At 46.6% G+C, this 23,886-nt stretch overlaps 1 protein-coding gene across 4 annotated transcripts in view; it reads right to left on the bottom strand.

Moving 5' to 3' along the window:
* DEPDC1 (DEP domain containing 1) overlaps positions 1-23,886 on the bottom strand; it is a 362,287-nt gene that overhangs the window by 195,721 nt on the left and 142,680 nt on the right. For all 4 annotated transcript variants that reach the window (XM_078668810.1, XM_078668806.1, XM_078668812.1 and 1 more), the window contains 2 exons: positions 22,363-22,410; positions 12,520-12,660 (listed from right to left, as the gene is read on the bottom strand). In XM_078668810.1, the coding sequence (XP_078524936.1) occupies positions 12,520-12,660; positions 22,363-22,410 (189 nt within the window). The remainder of the gene's footprint in view (positions 1-12,519; positions 12,661-22,362; positions 22,411-23,886) is intronic.

The raw sequence follows: 23,886 nt of genomic DNA, 5'->3' as shown, positions 1-23,886 counted from the left end.
GGTGACTTCAATTGTACCGTCTGTCCGTCCTCTGAGTCAGGTTTGTGCGGCCTGTCAGATCTAGGGGAGGACGGTCCCTTGCACTTCTCCCACTCCAACATGGGGTCTTTTCTTAACAACGTTATATTCACCTTTGACCTCACTTTTATCAACCAGGCATGCTCCCCCCCCCGGTTCCCTTTGCCCCAACGTACAATGGAAGAGGCTGTAAATCTACAATCGATTTTGCCCTTATATCATCCACTTATCCTAACTTCATAACCTTCTGGGAAACGGGGGATGACCCTATGAGCGATCATTATCCCATCACTTTCGGGGTAAATCTCATGGAGGGCAAGGTAAAGGAACCTAGTAGGGCTCTATATCCATTCGAGGTTACCCTAACTAAGACCAATGGGTATGTAATTAAATGGGAGAAAATGAACCCAACATCCTTCTTTCAAAACTTCATACGCTCTTGCTCCACGGACATACTTGCTTGTTTAGAGGAAGATACTGACCCAAAGAGCATCATGGTTGCTTTTTCTAACATTCAGCGCCATTTAAAAAATGCACTGACCAGGAACTGCAAAGACAATGGGAGGCATACTCGGGGGTGGTTTGATTCTAGATGCACATCCACACTGAAAAACTTAAAGAAAGCTTTGTCCGCTGACCCAAAAGATAGGGTTCAAATTCGTCAAGCGAGACATGATTATAAGCTGGCAATTAAACAGCGGAGGGCGAATCTGAAGCAGGAGGCCTGGGAAGCTTTGGGGGAAGCTGCCAGGATCAAGGACAGCAATGCCTTCTGGAAAGTCATAAGATCTGTTTATAACTCAAAAGATAGAGATAACTCTGTAGAAGTGGCTATAACGGCTGAGCTCTGGGTAGAACATTATGGTAATCTTTATTCCAACAATACACAGGGTAATGCCCCGAACCCGTGGAAGCCGACCTCACCCACAGACAGTATAACTCAGGATAACCAGCTTACCATCTCTCCAGCATCTCCTTACCCGATTGAACTGGTATTTACCACATTAGAAGTGGAAGATGCCCTTAGAGAAAGTCCTTTAGGTAAAGCCCCCGGCCCTGATCACACCCCAGTGGATGTCTACAAATCAGAACCGGACTTCTGGGTTCCCTTGTTAACCAACGTATTAAATATGGGAAATAAATGTGGCTTCATTACCACCTGGTCGGACGCGATCGTAGTTCCCATATTTAAAAAAGGGAATAGGGACGACCCGGCTTGTTACCGTCCAATATCTTTATTGGACGGACTCATGAAAGTAGCTGGAAGGATTGTCCTTAAGAGGATACAACACTGGGAAGAAGAGAAGAAGGTTATCTCGGAGTTCCAATATGGGTTCCGAAAGGGACTAGGGGCATTGGAGCAATGTCTAAACTTGTCCCTATTAGTCTCCAAATACACGCAGGCCAAAAAAGGGGACCTTTTTGTTACCTTTGTCGACCTCAGCTCCGCATTTGATTGCGTGGACCACGCGCTGCTTTGGTCGACACTGGAAGACATCGGGGTGGACTTAACTATCCTCACATTCATTAAAGAACTATATAGAGATGCAGGGGCTAGAGTAAGATTTGGGACCCAGGGGCAATGTTCACAAAAATTCGCCATAAACAGAGGGGTGAGGCAAGGCTGCATACTTGCGCCCTTGCTTTTCACATTTTACATAAACTCTATCGCTGAGAGCTTAATAACCCTGTCAAGCGATTTCCCGGCTGTCAATGGTAGGCCCGTACCCATTCTTTTATACGCCGATGACGCGGCAATCATGTCCAGGACTAAAGTAGGTTTGCAGAGAGCAGTAAATGAATTTTCATCCTACATGGGTAAAAGAAATTTAAAGGTGAACATTTCCAAAACTTTCTCCATGCCCTGCTCCCAAAACAACAACAGACCATCATGCTCAATATATTTAGATCAGCAAAAGATTGCCATTACAGATTCTTTTTGCTATTTGGGCATCGTGTTTGACAGGTGGGGAAGGTGGAAACACGCAGTGTCAGCTAGGAAACTCGCCTTTACCCGTGCCATAGGTGCTTTAAGAACCTTTGCAGCCAAAATTGGGGGTAAACCCACTCGAGAAATGCTACAGATCTACCGGGCAAAGTGTATAGCTACGGTCACATATGGCGCAGGTATTTGGGGTTTCGAGAATGTGTCCGCATTACAAACCTGCGAGAACATTTACATTTGTTACTTACTAGGTGTGTCCAAAACCACGTCGACTTTTATGACTCACATTGAGACCGGCGTTAAATACCTTAGCGACATTATAAAAATATCACCCTGCTTGCTTTGGCATAAGATTTGGACCACAGAAGAGTGCAAACTGAATAGAAACCTCATTAAAGACTGCATGGCTCTGGACGGGGCAGCAAAAGTCAAGTGGTTGCGATACGTACAAATGATGTTTTCTAATATTGGACACTCTGAATTCTATGATGAACCAGAGACCCTACAAACCTTGACCAGACCTGCCCTTAAAAAACTATTATCTATTCACTTAGAGAGTGCAAGATGGGACACTGAGAAACTCAAAGGTACAACCCTGAGCTATCAGCAAATTACTCCCACTGAAGGCCTACAATTTTACCTTGGGATCGAAAAAGCACCCTATGCTCGCATGCTTTTAACTAGGCTGCGCCTAGGGATTTTCTTCCGCTTTGTTACTTTGCCGAAACAGAATGACTGGGCCTCATTGAAATTAATAAGTCCATGTGATGACCACTCAATACAAAGTAACATTCACATCATGTTCTTTTGCAAACTGTATACCAGCCCGAGGAAATTATTCCTTTTACCCTTACTTAAACGCTGGGGGATAAGAACATGTAAACCTGCATATTCCAAATTATTGCTTTTAGAAGACGTGGACGTTATCTTTGCTGTTTCTCGCTTTTTAATGTCAGTGATGAAATTTAGAAATACGATGAGTTAACTAACACGTGTCAACATTGACCGATCAGGGTAAAATGAGGCTATTTGCTCATATTACTGCTGTAGATTTTAACCCTTGGAGAAATGTTTTATCTACTTTTGTAACTTTGTTCATGTGAAAATTGCTCTTAAATTGTCTGTATAAATTGCATTTGCACGCTTTTATGATTTCTTGAAAATCGAATAAAGCTTTATTTGATTTGATTACTAGGAGTTCAGCTGCTATTCTAACTGTCTCCCTTTCTTCTTCACTTTCTGTCATTTTACTGACAGGAAGGTTATTCTGTTTTTTTGCAGATCAGGTTTCTATGGAAACAAAGATTAGATGCACAATATTTTGGAACAGTGTATCCTTCAACGTTGAATAAACCAAGAACCATACATAGGAGTCTCCTCCTGCGAGGTTTGGCGGATATGACCTTTCACCCACTCCAGACGTCTTTGAAGTATTATGGGAAAAAAGGGGTTCTGTGTGAAAAAGCACGAAGGAGTTACTCTAATGTCTTGCGTTAGTTTTATCGCCTATCCAAACGTTGGGCGCCATGTAGTGTAGTTCCTATTATCCCAATAGGCTCTGCGCATTGGAATAATATCTTCAATAGTATAGACCTAGGGCAGAGGTTAACTAGGTCTTCTACCGACGATATTAGACTTAACGTTTTGTGTTTGCCAGCTAGCTCAGAGTTCACTAGAAACTTTCTCGAATAGGCAAGGAGGATTTTAACCTCCCTGGATAGACAAGAAGGGATTTAGTTTCTGACAACCATAGAACATGACAACTTTGCTCTCCCCTAATCAAGAGTGTATCTCTAGAGTCGTGTGAAAACAAAAGACAACTTATTTTACTCAGTCAGTTCAGTGCATTCTTAGTTTCACCAGATTGTAGAGAAAAGGAAGAGACGGGCGTGTTCAATAAAAAGATGTTATTTATTGATCAGTCTCCTTTCTCATACAAGAGAAATGAATCGCTATTATTGTAATACTTATAGTTAAGTAAAGTGCATACAGTAAAGACAGAATTATAAAATAATACTGTAAAAGCATTGATATGGTTTCTGAGCCATATGATACTTTAAAATGGATAAAATAGATACATACATATATACATTTGACTAATCATACTCAACTGGTGCTTCTAACCACGCCTACCCCAGTGTACCTGACCTAAGCCTAATACGTGGGCGGGAGTAGATAAGTAGCAGTTTAAGTTAAGTTTGTTTTGCCAAGGGACTGACTCGAGAATTCTCTGCAAGGGGTTATTCAGTTCTGTACCTGAGATCTAGAATGATGGAGGGCTGGTATCTCTTATCCCAGGTCTTGATATTCCAGCTGCCTGCGAGGGCTGCTTGGAAGCGCCGGAGCTGGATTTCTCAGCAGGAGAAAGGCAGAGTCTCGGTCTCAGCGCATCAGGAAGGCGGGGCAGCGCCTGTGGGCTTCGCTCTCTGCTGGGCTCCTCAGCACGTCTCGCTGCTCCAATCTCGTCACCACCGCATGTGTTTGCTTAAGGCAATGTCGGTAATATTTATACCTGAAAGGTGCCGAGATTGACGTAAGGATGGACATATATACGTCAATAAGGATGTCATATGAACGGGCTCGTTCGCACATTCTTTTGCTGAAGTTCTCGGTGAAATCAAAACAATGGCTATGGGAATTTCCCAGGTCGCTGTAGGTTTGATTTGTTTTGAGAACTCTGTATGCCTTATCAGGGGCTGGAGGAATATCGCTTGTCTAATTAGATGGCATGCGTTATGACCTAATCAGATAACGCGCTTCTGTGCCGTGGTGTGGCTTAATCAGATAACGGTTTTTGCACCGTTGGATGGCTGCTAGTTAATTATTAACCAAACCAGGGTCGGGAATAGGGGAATCGATACAGTACCTATAGGAATACATCACAAAAGTCATATAGAAAACATTCAGTTTTCTCCTCTGTCATGGTCAGTGCAAACCTCTTAGTGGCTCTCTCCATCAAACTATGAAATCCACCAATGTCCTCCGGTGGAGAGCTCACTGGTCTCTGCGGAGGAGTTGCAGGTGATGGGGCGTTATAATCATGCCATTCGGCATTTGTGTCCGCAATCTCACCATCCTCCTGATCTTCATCGGAGGTATTGTGGTGTGCTGTCGGTGGTGGTGACCTAACAGTACGTTCCGGCACAATCTCTCTCCTACGAATTGGAGTTCCTGGAACCGACCGTGGACGTGGAGTAGCCTCCATGGTCTGTTGAGCGACTGGAGCCGCTGGGTATCTATTCCTATAATCCTCCAACATTCCCTGGAGATCCTTCAACAAAGAGGATGGTACACTGGTCATCTCTTCTCGTTGCTGTTGTCTATATCGGTGTTGTTCCTGGGGTTGTTCTTGATAACCCCCATATTCTTCCTCCGAATCTTCTTCCTCCAGTAAGTGAGACGGTAGCAATGGGGAGACCTTGCTTGGAGATGTAACCTCGGGTGCTATAGGTTTTCTCCAAGGCACCAAACCCTTTTCTGGTGTTTTTTCCCTCGTCGACGAGATTCCCATCGCCGCCGTCGACCAAGTCATTGTCGTCGACGCTACCGTCGACGTTGTAGTGACCGTCGACGCTGTCCTCGTCGACGTTGTCGTCCTCGTCGACGCTGCAGTCGTCGGCACAGTCCCCGTCGACGCTGCCGTCGTCGACGCTGTCGAACACACAGCCGTTGAAGCCTTCGTCGACGGTGAAATCGTCGACGGTGAAATCGTCGACGCTGTCTTCTCACCAGCCTTCTCCTTCGTCGACGACGGAGGTGTTTGTCGTCGTCGATGGCACCTTTTTAGTCGACGGTCCCGTCGACGGAGCTGATTTCTCCTCAGAAGGCGCAGAAGATCGTTTGATGGTTATCTTGATCTTCTGAGGTGACTGTGGTGGATCTGAGGTGGATTTTGCTCCTTTCACCTCACCAGCAGATCCCTTCTTCCCCTTAGATGAGACTGAAGGGGATTTTGAGGGACTGCGCCCTGAAGACCCTGGGGTGGTCTTTTTTAGGGCCTTCTCAGGTCTTTCCCCTGAGGGATGTGTCTGAGGAGATCTACTTCTCTTCTGAGATCTCTTAGACGCCACAGATTCCTCCTCACTCTCACTTGAGAGGATTTCCTTCCTGGCTTTGACTTTCTGAAGCCAGATCAGTACCCTTCCCTCACGATCTCTCAAGGTCTTATTTGAAAAGGTACGACATACCTTACAATCTGCTGCCTTATGGTCTGGGTAGAGACAGTAGATGCAGTCCTTGTGAGGGTCATCTGTATAAAGCCTCTTCTTGGAGCAGGTTGAACAAGCTCTAAATAATCCTTTTCTCTCTTTATGAGACATGGTTGATGTAAAAACCTCAAATTCAAGTCAAAATACTGTAGAAGCAAAGAGTTTGAGCAGAGCTCAAAGGAGACTCCCTAGCACAACGTGCGGTAGAAAAATCTGAGGGGCAGAAGGTTCTCTCAGGAGTGTTCTAGAGGGTGAGGAGCTCTGATTGGTTCAGAGAAAAGTTTGGGCCTTTTTTACATAACAAAGGCTATGGGTTGCAAAAGGGAAATGGGCCTAGGCCTCTTTTCAGTTTGCTATACTACTAAGCACTGCTTTTTTATATACCGGAGACTCCCGTCTCGACGACGGGGAATGATTCAGGCATGTGAATCTATGAAAGTTCCAATACTGGAGTAAAACAGATTCACCGTGTACAGGAGGTCCAGAGGATGGCAACTTAGAATCCATTTAAACTATTTATGAACAGTGAGACGGTCATCCATTAGCTATTCCGTCCTTTCTTTGATAAATGAAATATTTCTCCCTCCTTCATTCACACTAGAAAGATAAGATAAAAAAAAGTGCATACTGCCATTCAAGATTACATTTGTCTAGGGCTTTCTCTCAACAGTAGACTCTTAGTAAAACGGCAATAGACAGGGCCACTGGAATTATGAGTGTGTGAGCTTGTAGAGAATTTTGCTAAATTTAAAATTTGCCGCATTTGCCACATTATCCATCATCTGCTGCATTGTGTGCAGATTTTAACAAAAATGTGTGTTTCTAGCACAAAGGGTTCAAAAGTTACTAGAAATGCAGCGACACGTGTTGCTGCGCAGAGGAAGGCCCTTTGCAAAGTTGTACTGGTCCCCTTTCTCTTGCTTATTGCTATATTTGGGTGCTAACTGGCACTAAAATGGTGCAACTAATGCCCAGCCAGTGTTAACAAATTTAAACTTGAGAAAATAATAATGTCATTGTATCAAAAAAGTTTGCCGCATAATTTGCCTTTTCTTGCCACATAATTTACTCAACCCGGTCACTTGTTACAATTGTCGCAGAACAGTTACGATGATCAAGTTACTTATCTTCAACAATGCTCTTTCTGGTCTATATTCTAGCTAAGCATAGATACCTCGCGTTAAGAAAATATCCCATGTACCAAATTGCAGCCGTAGAATTCAGCAATGCTACAGGGCACCCACAGGTGTTAGCATGTGGCTCTGAAGTGGCTTTATACGGCCTGGAAGGGAGAGGAGAGCCGCATATAATCACCAACACCCTCAGATTCATCACACTAGGAAAAAACAGCAGGAGACAGTGTGCCAAACCCTAACTTGAAACCGTATCAGGATGTTCATGAGTCCACTCCATCATGCGACTCCGCCCCTGCTTCGTTCGCACACATGTCAGAGAGGTCACATAAGCCCCACCCTGGCGCGCCTAGGTCAGTTTTCTTCGGAGAACTTTTACGCGCCACGACGCGGAGCCATCATATAAAACTGAGAGTACAGAAAAGTGTGCGAAAAGGAATGGTGAAGAACACCACCATAAGGAACAGTGCTAAATACTGCAGTATCCCATGCAGGGAAAAGAATAAGAACAGGGCATAGCCCTTAACAGCAACCCTGCCAGCACAAAGATAGCCCCCCTGGAGACAAGATCACATGAAAAATGTAATGAAAAACTATAACAGGACACAACCCCAACCAATTACAATTAAGGAGAACCAGTTTGGGACAAACCAGGCACGACAAGACTCCCAGACAGCCCCAACACAGAATGTGACAACCCCTATAAGGAACAAGGGCAGAGACCCAACCAAAAGACCCCAACCTAAAGGATAGCAGAGGGGCCAGGACCCCTAGCAATGAAAGGGGCAAGTGAAGGAGGGGGGGTTAGGGCCCAACCTAGGGCAACTAGAACACAAAGGCACAGAAGTAAGTACAGGCTGATCCTTCAAAGAGCCAAAAGGGGAGGAAGGAACAAAAAAACAGGACAAACATCCTGCCAGAAAAGAACGACAGAACGCACGCACTGAAGACATAGCCACCTACAGGGAGGTGAATGCAGAAGACCAAACCAAAGGGTCCTCGCAGAACGAGGAGGAAGGGCAGGCTGTGAAGGAATCTGCGGCTAGAATCGTCTCTACCAGATACATCGTTACCAAAGGTAAGTAACTTGTACATCTGATAGAGACTACTAGCCGCAGATTCCTTCCCATAGAATAGATACCCTAGCCATAACCAAGGGGAAGGAGGGTCTGCAAGAGGACCCCACCAGCCTGGTCATAACCGAGGGTCCCACGGAGGCCGAGTCCCAAAGACAGGACGAGGAACCCCCTCAAGCAGAACACAACCAACCCCGAAGGGGATGCGGGAAAGTAGAAGAGAAGAGGCAGCCCATCCTCGCTCGGCAGAGGAAACAAGGCAAGGAGAAAAGAAAGCCAAAGCACCCCACGCCCATACAGGACAACGAAACGTCCGCCCAAGGCCAAATGAAGAGGAGCACTGAAGGAGAAGAGTAACCTAGAGACTCCAAAGAGAAGAGGCAGAGCAAAGGCAAGTCTTCCTCCACCGGAAACACACCCAGCGAAGAGGGCAGTCAAGCCTAACACAGCCAGAAGGCAAAGTCCAGACAGAACGGCACCATCGCAATAAGCAGGTGGAAGCCGAAAAGGGCAGCTCAAGGTCACCCAGGATGAACCGTCCAGCACCCAGCAGGGACAGACCCGATTTGAAAGGGAACAAGAACTCAGGGCCCACCTCATCCCACAGGGAGGAGAGGTAGAACTGAGTGCAAGGCCCACTGGAAGAAGCGGACAAGGCAAGGACGACTGTCTCACCAAAGCGCCAGGAAGGACCAATGGTGCAGCAGAACAGTAGGTCAGCACCAGCAAGTGCAGCCAGACGCAGAGACCCCCGCCGAAGGATGCTCGCAGGTAAGCCAGACGTCAGCCAGCCGACAGAGTAAGAAGGCGAGAAGGGTCCGGACGTGCTCCAGGGAGGAGTCCGCACCCACAGTCCAAAAGAAAGTGGAACCAAGATGCCCGGCTGCAGACAGCAGGCCAGACCAGGCGAACACCGCAGTGACCCCAGAGAAGGATACTCTTGGGCAAAACTCAATCCATCAGCAAGAGGATTGCATCTGCAACATACCTTAACGCCATGGAGAACAGAGGCCCAAAGGCAAACAACTCCTCAGCGCATAACAAAGCTATATAACAGCTACTACTGCCCCACATAGGACATGTTACGTCGCAAAACCTGGGAAACTCTTGGGAACAATGTCCACAGCAGAGGGCAACAGAAAATACCTGCAGAAAAACCCGCAGAAGGCTTGTCAAGCAGCCAGAGAGAAAAAACAGCAGACCTAGTCTCAGGACCAGCAATGTGTAAAAAAACTCAAAGCAAAAACAAACAGTCAAGAAGGGCCGACCAGCGGCCAACAGAACCACAGTCCCAACAAGGAGGACTCGAGTGGCCATGAAGCACAAACACACAACTTGGGCTACCTGCCCCAACGGAAGAACACCTCCAAAAACCAGAGCAAGTCACAGGTCACTGAGGGGGAGAAGAAGGAGGAGGAGGCTGAAGCCACACCAAGAACCTCGGGATGGCCGAGTCTGCCGGGACGTGGAACAAAAGAGTGCCATCGAAGGTAAGATCTACCAGCCGTTCCCGAACATTTTCCGGAAACACACTGTACCGGAGCCAAGCATGGCGCCGAAGGGCAACCGAAGCAGCCATGGCATGACCAAGCACCTCCGAGATGTCCAGAGAGGAGCGAAGAATAAATGCTGCCAGCTCCCGGCCATCTAAGGTATGGTGCCACAAATTAACTCCAGCACCCTCCTGAGAAGCGGCAGAGCCAAGGGACTCCTCCAATTTTACTCCAAAGGCCGCTACCGCTTTCTGGATGACCATGTTATAGGCCCCAATGTCATCTGGTGGCGAAGGCCTCGAAGGATAAGTCTCCACGGGCTCTTCCGGATTTTCGGATTCGATGTCCTGCCATTTGAGGTCTTGTGTTATCGAGGATGCCAAGCCGAAAGTCGTTCGCTGCTCATCGTCGCCTTCTTCCTCATAGTATAGGACCTCTTCATCGAGGTGTTCCTGGGGCTCTGGAGTTTTCGGCGGCCCTCCGGCTTCGAACTCCTCTTCCATCTCGACGATCGTCATCGGCGCCTTAAACAGGATAGTGTACCTTTTCATTTTCTCGTCAAACTCTTTCTTCCTTTGCAGGATGTTCTCAATTTCGGCCTCGAGCCTTCTTTTTTTCCTCTCCATCTCGGCGACATGCTCGGCGTCTAGCGTATCAGCCGATCTCTTCGACTTAGTCGACGTCGAAGCGACATTCGGGTCCTTCTCCTTTGAAGTCGAGCGGTCCTTTTCGGGGACATACTTCGATGACCGTGGCTTTTCGCCGGTCTTCGCCACCTGGGAGTCCTTCTCGAAGGATCCGCTGGGCTGTTTGTCCTTGGATGCAACTGCGGCCGTCGAGGTTTTCGGAGCCAGTGCTCCCTTCGAGGACTTCGACTGTTTTTTGAGAGTCCTGTTCAGGCTTTCGAGAGTCGGTCGGGGTTTTAGGGGACGACATCTCTCCTACCTCTTTAGATGCCTTCTTATCGGTCTCTACGACCGTGTAGTCAATCTGCTTCTTCGGCGAGGTTGTCCTCTTCGTCACTGGAGAGGCCCAGGTCCCGAAGCGACATAGGTTGGCCTTTTCCTTGCATGTTGTAGTTGGCTCTTCTCTGTCTCTCTCTAACCCAGAGTGTCTTCGGGGTGAAGGCGGAGCAGGCGTTGCAATCCTTGCTCGCGTGGTCGACCGGTAAGCAGAGGTTATAGACCGGGTGCTGGTCCTTCGGCGGCGTATTTGTGATGGCAGTTACGGCAGAATTTAAAGGGTGTTTTGTCCATTCCTGCGCTCAGGAGGCACCCTGTGTGCGCATTCTCTGTTGGACATCGAAGATCTCCTCCTTCTTCGTCGTCCCGGCTTGGTGATCTTGTTCTTCGGTATAATCTCCCAAACTTTTCTGTGAAAGTTTCGCCTTTTCTTCTTCTTTTCTCCAAAAAGCTCTGGAGCCTCTCTGACGATCTAGACCCAACTGCGGAAAAAAGAATCTGAAGATGGCACCCAAAGGTGGGAGCCTCCGCAGGAAGCGTGCAGACGTCACAGAAGAACACCAAAAGGTGGGACATCGACGCCCACCCGGGCTACGGAAAAAAAAAAAGGAAAGAAGAGACTACGATTCCGGACCCAACCACTAGACCGCGGAATAATGCACAGCATAGTGAATCCAGAAAGATTCACGCTGAAAAACTTGACACTTGCATTTGCTCTAATAATCTTCAACTAAACTCATTTAAATTTGAGGTTCTATTACATAGCAGGCAAAACAATCTGTGGATGAATGAGTGATAACCTGCAGAGCTGGGAGCTTCTCCAGTCCTTGTTCCCTAGGTCAGAAATCTTAGAGTCTTCATTCATTGCAATTTATTTTGATCCATTTTTCGACTGTGAGCAGCTGTGCTAGGCAGCAGTTTTACCTGCACTGCCAGATTACCTTTGGGTGCATGAATTGCACAATCGAGTTGTGAACGGAGCCAAAGCACTAAAGGCACACAGAGGAGGTGATTACATAAAGAGTCACTCCATCACGTCTGGGATGGTACAGTCACTGGAGCGCCACAAGGCACAATGTACCTATCGGCACGTGGGAGAATTGCGGAGAAAGCAGTTGGGGTTCAGCCTTGGGATATTCTTTTGGTGAGGAATCTACAATTAGGAGTATTGATCACAAATATGCAACAGCCACCGAAAAATACTGGAGAAGTTGTGAGCCTAAAAGGTTTTTACCACACACCTGGTGACCTGCCCTGCGGTCCATCCTTACTGGAGAAATGTCTTAAGCTGGATTAGAGAGGACCCTAGTAGACTTAAGACTTGGAGACCAGAACCTGCTTCAGATGCATAGGAGAATATGCCAATATGCAAATCGACAACTCTTTCATTTCTAAATTGGCATTTGTGTTGACGTGAAAAGGGGGAATTGTTCTACCTACAGGGATTAAATAGAGGACAATAAAACGCAATAATAAAGAAAGACAACAAACATCAAACAACATGGTTTGCCTTTCAATTCAAGTCTTGAAAGTGGGCACAACACACAGTTTCATTTACATTCTTCACAGGGTAGGCTGGCTTTTACGGTTTTATTTTAAGCCAAGAAGTTGAAGATACAACAGTTAATAACACACATATGACACAAAAGAGAAACATTACTCATTATCAAAACTATATACATACCCAAAATGTTGACAAAAAGTTCATAATACTGAAAAGTAACCAAAGGTTCAGGAAGATTTAAAAAGTAGTCTGCAATAGTTCTGAATACATCTCGTTCAAAGCCAATATAAGTTGGTTGACTTAGGTCATTACTTCTAGGCCCTAAATTCAGAAAGAAAATGCCCCAATTAATACGACTTTTTAATACGCGTTAACATTCTTTAAAAATACATTCAGGCAAAATAAATCACCTTACATTTTTATTTTTTAAGTGAGATTGAAACAGACATAGATCTAGAAAAAAACAAACACGAATATATCGGGTTTCAAGGAACAGTGGAAACACTTGAGCATGTAATGCTTTTTTGTTGTTTGTAGGTTTACTAATCCTATTAGGAATTGAAAGATCTCATATTCCCGGTCCTCCAGTCACACTCTCCCTCTTATCGGTCTATTGAATGCATGCGATTCTTGCAGGTTATGTGGAAACTGTCTGGTGGAGGCTGGGAGTAAGAGATGATAACATTCAAATTAATGATACAGGCAAGGCAAAAGAGGGAGAAAGCAAAGGCGAAAGGGGGAGAAAGCAAAGGCAAAAGGGGAGGATGCTCTCCATAAAGCCTAGTAACACCTTTTCAGATCATGGACAGAAGTAAGAATTCCCCCAACATAGCCTGGCCAGTAAAAACCTTGTGAGGTCAACACACACCCAGGGATCGTCAGAATACTACTTCAAAAACTCAGAAGCTCCGGCTCAACCATTTTTCCATCAGAGATCGATAAAAACTATCCTTATGGTGGGCAAATATGGTACAAAAACGGTTCAAATTGTTCAAGCATCCAGGGGCAATCAGAAGTGTTGTTATGTTATGTTATTTGGGTATTTGTTTAAGCGCACGTACACCAGCAGGTTTCTTGGCGCTGAGGTTCCTAACAGAGACTAGCCAGAATAGAGAGCCACTAGTTATAAGCCAAAGTAAACAGTCATGTTTTGAGCTGTTTTCTGAACCGCATGTAATCCACCTCAAGCCTCAGAGTTGGGTAAGGAGTTCCATAGCCTCGGACCCAGAAAGGACAACAGAGTCCCACCGATGCGTTTGAGTCCGGGAACCACCAAAAGATTTGAGTGTATTGATCTCAAAGTACGCAGGGGAGAGTACTTACTGATACGTGAAGAGATAAAGTTAGGCCCTGTTCCTTGGATAGCTCTAAAGAGAATGCAGCCAGCTTAAACATAGCTCTCTGGGCCACTGGAAGCCAGTGGAGATCTGTTGTGTGTAATATACAAATTATTACATGACTAAATGTTACTGTTGGGTCAAAGTAGGAAGAGGAGGATTGGGGCTGACAAGGGCAGGGGGAACACACAATGGTTAAAATGTTACATAATAGTAATAGTTATTCTTATTTGTAAAGCACAAAAGTATCACCCCCTTAGAGGTTTCAAGAAACTGGGGGCCGTCGGGAGATTAAGTGAGCTACTGTCGAGTCACATGATGCTGAGCCGGGCTACCGAGGGGGATCGAACCGCAGGCCCCATGCACCTCAGGCAGCTGCTCTGGCCGCTGCGTCACACCATTCCACATTATAGCGTTAGTATGGCATTATCACTTCACATTACTACTAAACCGAGACTACAAGGAATAAAGCACAGCACTCGGAGAGACTGTGCAGCACAGTTCCATCCGGCAGACGGCTAAGACAGGAGGGGTGCACCCTTCGTACGGTACATACACCTGGATACTGCAGAAACTCAGGTGGTTGGTAAAGGGTCATCTGGGTCGCTTGATATACTAACAGGGTCGGTATGGGGGCCATGGAGGACGAGCCGCTGTCGACACAAGTAGGGGGGTGTCTGACTGAGGTAGACCATATCTTTCGGGCAGGATGTAGGGGGCATGAGAAATCAGTTTGTGAAAAGTTGTTCTAGGCAATAGGATGTTTACGCAGCCAATAGTCTGCTTTAGGAGCAGGATATTTGCCCACAGTGGATAGCCACCCGTTGTTTTGCTAATAACTAAGGCATCAAAGACCAGAGGGGACATCTTTGATATAGTCCAGGAGTCCAACGAGTGGGGTCAGTGGGAGAGGATTGCCCGTTATCTGGAACAAAGTGGAATACACTTGTGACCAATGTCCCGCCACCCGTGTGTTTTCCCATGCTATATGCGGAAATGAGTCTAGTAGAGCCGAGCAGCGTAGCGCAGGCAACGCGCCTCGTCTTCTAGCCCATCCGTAGTAGTTGTACAATTGTAGCGGTATAGGTTGTGTAAGAATTGTAAGTGAATAAGTCGCAGCCTGTAGTTAGGTGGTAGCACCGCCATCTGCCCGCAGCAATACAACCATTGGGCATCAGTGATGGGGGTCACTGCCACACGTAGTGCTGGAGTGTGCACCAGTGCCTTATCCTACATGGTCTTGAATAGACTAGTAACCAGTCTATGTGAAGAGGCATTCGTTAGCAATCGAGCAGGCGCATGGGCGGGAATGCAGGAAAAGTAGGATGCATCGCACAGCAGGTCGGACGAATCTGCTGATACAGCAATACGTCCTGCGCAGTAGGGCGGGGATAATCAGTATCTGTAAAGGAGTGTATTAATTTCCCATCTGGGTAGAGGTCCGCATATGTGCGGAGGCTACATCTGTGTGCACGTGCTCTACTGCGGTTGTCTTATAACACCAGCAGGTGACGATTTTGTGCAATGAGGATAGATGGGGGTAGAGGCAAGGCAGCTGGGAATGACACCGCAGTCCATTCCCAGGCCCTGAGCCAGAAGTTGGGATATCGAGCCTGGCGTAGAAGGCATAGAGCGATATATCGGAAGCATTGAGGCCTCCTTGCTGGAAGGTAAGTGTGAGTGTCTCCCATATGATCCTCAGCTGTTATCCAGCCCAGGCCAGGGATATCAGGCTGGAGTGCAGGCACTGGAGGAATTTTGAGGTAAGTAGGTAAGAATATCGAAGAATAGGAAGGAGAATTTAGGCAGTACGACTATTTTTATGATCGCGATCCGGACAGTTGGGGACAATGGTGGCCTACTTCAAGGTGGAATGCTTTCCTTTAGCCACATCATAGCTCTGCCGTAGTTGGTCGACGCGAGGGCGTTTGCGGCTGATCCAGATACTTGATAACGAACAGACTCAGAGGCCCACAGCAAGGGGTATTCTGAATTGAACTACTCTGCATTCCCTTGTTGAGGGGGAATAAAATAGATTTGGCCCACTTTATGTGAATGCCAGAGTAGCCCCCAAATCTAATTACCTCACGGATGACCGGATCAAGGTTTGTTTGAGGGTCCCGTATATACAGTGTGACATCATTGTACACGGATACTAGAATCCTGTAGGTGGTAAAATGAAGTCCCTGGTATGTGTGGTGTTGGCGTAGCCGGGCACCCAGGGCCCATTGCATTTGTGAAAAGGACAGGGTATAATTGCACACCCCTGTTTAGTGCCATGCATAACTGGGAACGGGCCAAAGACCATTCCATAGCAGCCGGGCCGGCAGGGAGGCATATAACAGCCGAATCAGGTGCACAAAGCACAGGTTAAGGTCCAAGCACGCAGCAAAGGTGAACAGAAATGTCTACTCCAGGGAGTCAAACTCCTTAGAGAATTCTAGCAGGGAGTCTACCGCAGCAAGCTGGGGATCCACAGAGTGCGTGAGGGTAAACATCATTCACAGGTTATGGGACCTACGCCGTCCCAGGACGAACCCTGACTGGTCACGGCAAACTATACTGGCAGCAGGGGGAGCAGGCAAATCGGCAGCAATTTGGCCCAAACTTTGCTCTCCACGTTGATAATGGAGAGCAACCAGTATACGTCGCATTGATTTGCTGGTTTGTCCGGTTTTAATTTTGTGATGAAGACCGTCTTGCAGAGTGATGGTGGGAGCTCCCAGGATGTCAATGCATCACTGCACATCGCTTGGAGGTGCGGGGTCAAAGAGGCAGGCACACTCCATATACAAGGATGCAGTGAGCACATCAAGACCCCACACCTTGTCACTCAGGAGGCTCTGTATGACCTGGAGCACTTCTTTCTCTGTAAAAGGGGAGTATGGGTAGAGCCAGTGTGCCTAGTCTAGTCAGAGCAGCTGTACGGTATCTTAGTAAGCTTTTGGCTCCTCCCCACATGGCACGGGGTTGGGCCTGTGGTGCCAGGCGTAAAAGTTAGTCCTGGTTTGGAGCAGGCCGCTAGGGGAAAATTATTGTTCGTGCTGCTCATCAAGTAGTTTGATCACATATTCCGAGGCGCGTGACCTGCGGAGTAGGCCAGCCAGTGTCTTCCCAGGATGTTAACCCTCACCATACCCATGTGCAGTCAACTCTGTCCCGTAAAAGTTAGTTTCCCGTATAGCCTATTCCTTGTATTCCGAGAGTTTCTCCCGAATGTACGCCACATTGGAAGTGCTCTTCGTGACAAAGTAGTCCAGTTCGAGTGATCTAAGGTCCCCCTAAAGTTTAACAATTTGCGTTCGGATTGCTTTGAGAATGCCTGCCTGTTTCAGGATGCAGATACCCCTCATAACCACCTTAAAAGCCTCACGCAACGTCGACATGGAGGATACAGACCCAAAATTAGAGGGGAAGTAGTCAATGATTGCAGTGCAGACCTTGTCCCTAAATACATAGTCAACCAGAGACCCGGAAGGTAAGAGTCAGGTAAAATCCGCCTAGCAACTAGGGGCAGGGAGAGCTCCAGTAGCACTGAGTAGTCCGAAAGTGTGCAGGGTAGGTGCAACAATGAGGTGGTCCAAGTGAAGGCATCTCGAGTAAAGAACCAATAGTAAATGTGAGACCATCTGCCATCGTAACAGGTGTCCTCCTTGCTTCACGCACGCTTTAGCTGCCAGTCGTCCGAGAGGCAATGACCATCAAGGTATGGAGCTGCGATGCTGCGTTATGGCGTGGTCTGCGTGGAGCACCTGAGCGGTCCAGGTCAGAGTCATGTACTACGTTTAACTTGCCCACCCCCCAATAATACTGTGACCTGTCCCAGGCATGCTATCAGTCTCCACACTTCGGCAAAAAACTCTGTACTATTCATTTGGGCAGTAAATCGAGGTGAGGATGACTGGGTCACTAAGAGATTGCATAAGGTGTCATTGAAGACCCTTACATAGGAGAACGGCTGTGCCTCGAGCTTAGTTGGAGAAGGATACATGCGTTTCCGAACACCACCCATATCGAAGGCAGGGAGCCTGAAGCTCACTCACCCTGCAAGCAGAGATGATGGCAACAAGGAAAGCGGTCTTCAGAGTGAGGAGCCCGATAGGACTGCTGGGAAGAGGCTTAAAGGGAGCACACTTAAGATAGGTTAAGAACAGGTTCAAGTCCTACTGGGGCATTATCAACGGAGAAGGAGGAAAGAGGTGAGTAATGCCCTTTAGAAATCTATTTACAATAGGGGACTTGAAAAGAGAAAGCTGATCAAGAAGGTGAAGAAAGGCAGATATGGCCAAAAGGTAGCCTTTAAGAGTGCCCAGGGCAGAGCCCTGCTAGGCCAAAGAAACTATATACAAGAGAGCCTCTGAAAGAGGGGCAGAAAGAGGATCCATAGCCTTTGCAGATGGAGCAAGTTTGTGGCATGGTGCACAGCAACCAAATACTGTCTAAGTGGAGGGACACCTGGCAGCGAAGATGCCGTTTAATCTCCACGCAAGGCGGTGGAGGGTGGACAGGTTCGGGTGGAGGACCAACCCCTGCTGCTGCGACAGAAGATCCTCCTTAAGAGGCAGTTTGATCGGAGGATTGATGGCCATGCTCAAGAGCTTTGGGTACCAGACTCTTCGTGCCCATTCCAGAGCCAAAAGAATGACTTGGGACAGGTCGCGCTTGATCTTCAGCACTCAGGGCAGAAGTGGTACAGGCAGAAAGGCGTGCAGGAGGCCTGAGTTCCATTCGCAAATAAAAGCTCAACCGAGCGAGTGCCAGCTTGGAAATTCCAATGCGCAGAATTTCTGACATTGCACGTTCTCTTCGGTGGTAAACCGATCTAACCAAGGCTTTCCCCACTGCTGAACGAGACCTTGCACCACCTCCGAGTGAAGACGCCATTCTTGATCCACAAGACACTGGCGGCTGAGTTATTCAACCCAGGGGTTAAGAGAACCTGCCAGGTGTTGAACCACCAGGGACATGCCATGGTGGTTCAGCCATATCCAGAGACGAAGAGCCTCTTGACATAGGGTCCACAACCCCACCCTGCCCTGCTTGTTGAAGTACCACATGGCAAAGGGGTTGTCCGTAAACACCTGCACCACCTTCCCTTTGAGGGAGGGAAGGAATGCCTTCAGTGCCAGATGAATCGCCTGGAGCACCAGTTGGTTGATATAGAGCCTGGACTTGTTGTGTTGTCGACTCAGAGATCTGGACGAAGTCGGAAATATTCCCCTGGTGCTGCGCCCACTGGAACTTCAGTTCCCACTGCAGAACCTACATTGGCCATCTGCCACGATCCAAAAGCAGGATGCAGGAATGTCATGAGGCCCAACAGCCTCAGGATATTTATCACCGAAATCCAGGATAGAGGCTGAAACATCGGTACCATAGCCTGAATATCCCGGACTCGCTGCTGGGGAGGATAAGCTCGAAACAGCGCTATGTCCAGAACTGCTCCAATGAAAAGGAGCTTCTCAGAGGGAATCATGTGTGACTTCGGTACGTTGATAGTGAACCCCAGTGAGTGCAGGAGGTCCGGCGTAGTCTGCAGTTGGGAGACGACAGCCGGGGCGATCCCGCCTTCAACAGCTAGTCGTCCACATAGGGGAAGACTAGAACCCCTGATCTGCCCAGATGAACTGCAACCACTGACATCACCTTCGTGAACACCCATGGGGTGCTGGTAAGGCCAATGGGGAGAACGGTGAATTGAAAATGCTTGTGGCCTACCATGAATCGCAGGTAACGCCTGTGGGCTGGCAAGGCGCGAATATGGAATAATGCGTCCTGCAAGTCCAATGCTACCATCCAGTCTCCGTGGTCGAGGGCAGACAGGACCGGAGCCAACGTGAGCATCTTGAACTTCGCCTTCAGGAGGAAGCGGTTGTGGGACTGAGGTCTATGATAGGACGTAGGTCTTTGTCTTTCTTGGGTACCAGAAAGTAGTGGGAACAATCACGACCAACTTCTGGCACAGTGACCCTTTCAATACCTTCCTTGGCCAAGAGCTCTCCAACATCCTGGCGGAGAAGGGCCAAGTGATCCTCCGACATGCAATGGAAGGATGGTGGCATGGACCTCCTACGGACTATCTGCAAAACCCACCTGTCCTACATGATGGTTTGTCAGTGGGGGAGGTGATGGCGAATCCTGCCCCTCACCGGCCTCTGGTGGCCCTGAAAGGTTGGACTGGGAGGGCTTGGAGGCTGCTGCAGGGGGGTTAAGGGTGGACTGGCTAGCCCGCTGCCCCCCCCCCCCCATGTCGCTGGGTCCCACGTCCGTGGCCACGCATAGGCTGGCTAGCTTGCATGGGCCGGTGGCTGGACTGGGTTGAATGAGGTGGGGCAGCCCTTCCATAGCCACGGAAGGGGTGAAAAGCAGGCTGCGTGGGGCGAGAGATTGCCATGAGGCCCAAGGATCTGGCCATAGCCCTAGAATCCTTGAAGCACTCGAGCGCCGAGTCCGCCTTGTTACCAAAAAGGCAATTGCCATCAAATGGGATGTCCATAAGGTGGATTGGACATCAACAGAGAAACCAGACGTCCTCGACCAGGCGTAGCACTTCAAGACTACTGATGTGGAAACCGTTCTGCCCAGAAAGTCAGCAGTATTCAGGCTGCATCTCTACCCTCTGCCACTGCGTGGGTGGGAACGGCCCAGGCCTCCTCCAGGCACTATGGCAGCACTTGGCAACTGTATCCCACACCGTATGGGTATAGACTTGTGCTTGTTTCAGAACTGTTAATTGTTGTCATCTATTAAGAACATTGGTTTGCTGATACCGCTTGAGGTTGTTTCTTTGATACCTTATTACCATGAATAACTGAAGTATCTTAGATGGCATATTTTGATATGTGGTGTCATTTTCTAGGTGCTAGAAACTAAGTAGTGTTGCGTTTGGCATAATCTTGTGTTTGTATAACCAACCCATTCAGACTTCTTGTTAGGAATGTTTAATGTATGCTCACTATATGTATAGCGTCACAAGAAAGAACAAGAGGAGGCGTAGTTCAACTAAACTAAAGGTTAGATACCTACCTAATATAAGTAATACAAGTAAGCTCATGTGAAATGTGGGCTAAATATCATATGTGGACTTTTCTTTTCAATCCTAGTTAAATCCAAGTAGAATATAAAACTTTTGGGACAAGACATCCAAGGAGAAATAGCACAATATATGCGTGTGACTCTTGTGCCTTAATCAGGTGATTAATGTTATGAGAAAAACATAATAGTTAATTCTTATCATAAGAACATTTCAGTGTTATTGACGTGTTGATTCTTGAAACCCCCAGAGATAGAAGTTGATGAGTCTGCAGATAAGAACCCAGCAGGTCCTGGTTGCAGAGGTTATTGTGTCGCTTCTTTTTGTGTTCGTTTGTTGTCCCAAATACCCCTTCACTCTTAGAATATTTGTCAGAACCACTGTTCATAACAATCCAGTGAGTCTGAGACATGGTCTAGGGAGGTTGGGGATAAAGTCATCGCCCCTGCTGACTACCTGGATTTCAGGTGAGTGGTTAGTGCTCTTGGATTTGAGAAGGACTTGATGGGCGTTTCTAGTCAGACTTGTACTGCTCGTCAGTTGTATGTGGGCCAGCACCAGTGACTACGGGAAAACCACTATCTCCCAGAATGGTCTATAGAAGACATCTTAAAAGTAGTCAGGCCAAAAGAGAATAATGCCTGGTCTGCACTTCATGGATTCCTCAGGCAGACATATGTCCAGTTGAGAACGGCAGACATGCCTGTAGCAGAAACCTCTTCTTAAAGGGCACCTTGATCTTCCAGTAAATTTCCATCCAGGTGGCAGCAAAGAAAGTGGAGTCCTTGCCAGATGGAGCCAATAATATAACTTGGTTCTAGTAGCTCAATATCAGTACCTTTGAGTTTAGGTTTTCTGGGCACTATAAAGTATACCCCCACAAAAGACCTGGTTAGCCAGTACCAAAGAGCTTGTAGAAAGATCCCTTCACCAATTGTAGGGGGAAAGAGCCAAAAAAAGATCACCAATACAAGGTGTGAGGGAAAACCAAGGTGGCTTGGGCCTCAATTTCTACATTCAAAAGCTGGCTAGCTATTTGAAAGGGTACAAACTTAAAGGTTACTTGAGCTGCTGTCTTTGTTCTACTAACCAGGACTAGAGTTGCAAGGCGCTTAGTCATGCTGGGGGGGGCTCAGGCCGTGTACCCTGCCACTACATGACCAAAAGTAGGAGTAAGCCACAGAATCTAAACTCATGGAATGACAGCATATTGCTTATGAAAGCTATGCACATTTGAAAGATATGTCCCATAAGAATTGAAGCGTGATGTGGAGAAGCCCACAGATGAACATACATTCATACTTCCATACATTTTTTAACTCCTTGCCGTACAAGAAACAGTCATGTACCAGGTCTGAGACCAGGACTTACCCTCCAGTCTAGAGAAGTATACCTGGACATACCAGTGAGGTCTTTCAATTATTTGGACAATTGAAACCATTTATGAGTCAACCAGTTCACATTTAAAGACAAGCTATTCAAATGATTAAAGGGAAGCACTGTATTTTGAAGTTGGGCATAACCTTTTTTTATATAAACTCAAGCATAATTTTATATTCTGGATGCATTATTTCAGTTGACATTTTTTCATCACCTTTTATTTTAGTCTTCAATGTAAGATTACAGAGATATTCAAAAGAGCAGCATACTTACAATTTGCAAGACATTTCATAGCCGACAGGACCCAATGAGGAAGGTCATCTGTATAAAAAAATCAAACAATGTTTACAATAGTTTTGTTTAAAGTGTACAGTTTTACTTAGGTATATTGCGTAAATGGTAACCGGTTCAGAGCAGTAATCGTAATTTGGCACACAACTAAAAAAATTAGATTCACTAAACATTCAGTGGAAATAAATGCTATGATATAAACATGTATGAATGAATCATGTAATTCCCTCCACCCCCCCTCTTGATTCGCTCTCCCTCTGTAGGTGCCTGTCAAACATATTAAATAAAAACTAGCTTTAGATTAGATCTAGGGGCAATGGGGTCTAGGGATAAACTGGTCCAATCAAACCAAGGCTCACAGCACTTCATAAAATATTTGCATTTCACACCATTCCATTATCCTCTGCTGACAGAACAGAGAGAATATGTTTATATTTAAAACATTTACGGTCTCTCAACACTGTTTACAGATTCTGAAAAGCAAGACTGCATAGCACAAAGCCTCATGAATGTGCCCTTTTCTCAAAACAAACATTACCACTCTAATGGCCAAGTGATTTCACAGATCCATAGGTGTGTGTAGGAGGAAACTAACTGAGTACTCCACTGAAAGGTGAATGCTCCACTAAAAAGTGAAGCGTTAAAGCTAGAGGTCAAACACTACATTTAAAGGCAAACGAGCATTAGCAAAGACAATGCGTCTGGACATAGCAAGTGTGCAATTTTTATGCAAACATATGCAAGAGAAATTCAGTTTAATAAAAACAATGTAAAAACACCTCTCGCGAAAGGTGGCAGGCAAGTGCTTTAAAATAAATAAATGATTTAAAAATGAACCATCACTGTGTTTGACCCACTAGCTATGGCAGTGAACCACACTATTCTGAGGGTGGATATGCACATGATCAGTAGAATTTATTGTTATTTTTTTTAAACAACGTTTGAAATGGCCACTGGCTGAAGTGAGCGGACCGCCTGGCCAATGCTGTTGTGGGAGGATGTAAAATTTAAATGCCACTGAAAAATGCCACTGTATGAAAAGGGTTAAACCAAAGATAGATTTTACACACACATTATATATATATATATATATTCACTGAAAAAACCATAGGTTATAGACCATATATAGTTAGGAATTTGCATTTACAAAACCTTGAAAATTCACTGAAAAAACCATAGGTTAGAGACCATATATAGTTAGCTGGCATTTTATTGACATAAAACCAATGAAATTCCATATATAGTTAGTTGCACTAACTATATATCGCGCACCCGCAATCCACTGCTGATGATGTCACATATTACATCATTCATGACATGGTCAGTGACATCACTGATGACATCACTGATGACATCTCAAATGACATCACTGATGACATCTAGTGTCTGTGTGTTTTTGTAAAGTTTAAATATGTTTTACATATTGAAGAATGAGTGGATGTATGGAAGACTGAGTGTGTGTGTGGCTGGCTGGGAGGTGTGTGACTGTGCATATCAATGTGTACT

Source organism: Lissotriton helveticus, chromosome 1_2 (assembly GCF_964261635.1).
Source record: "Lissotriton helveticus chromosome 1_2, aLisHel1.1, whole genome shotgun sequence".
In the NCBI taxonomy this organism is placed as follows: Eukaryota; Metazoa; Chordata; class Amphibia; order Caudata; family Salamandridae; genus Lissotriton; species Lissotriton helveticus.
This window is presented reverse-complemented; position numbering and strand designations above follow the sequence as displayed.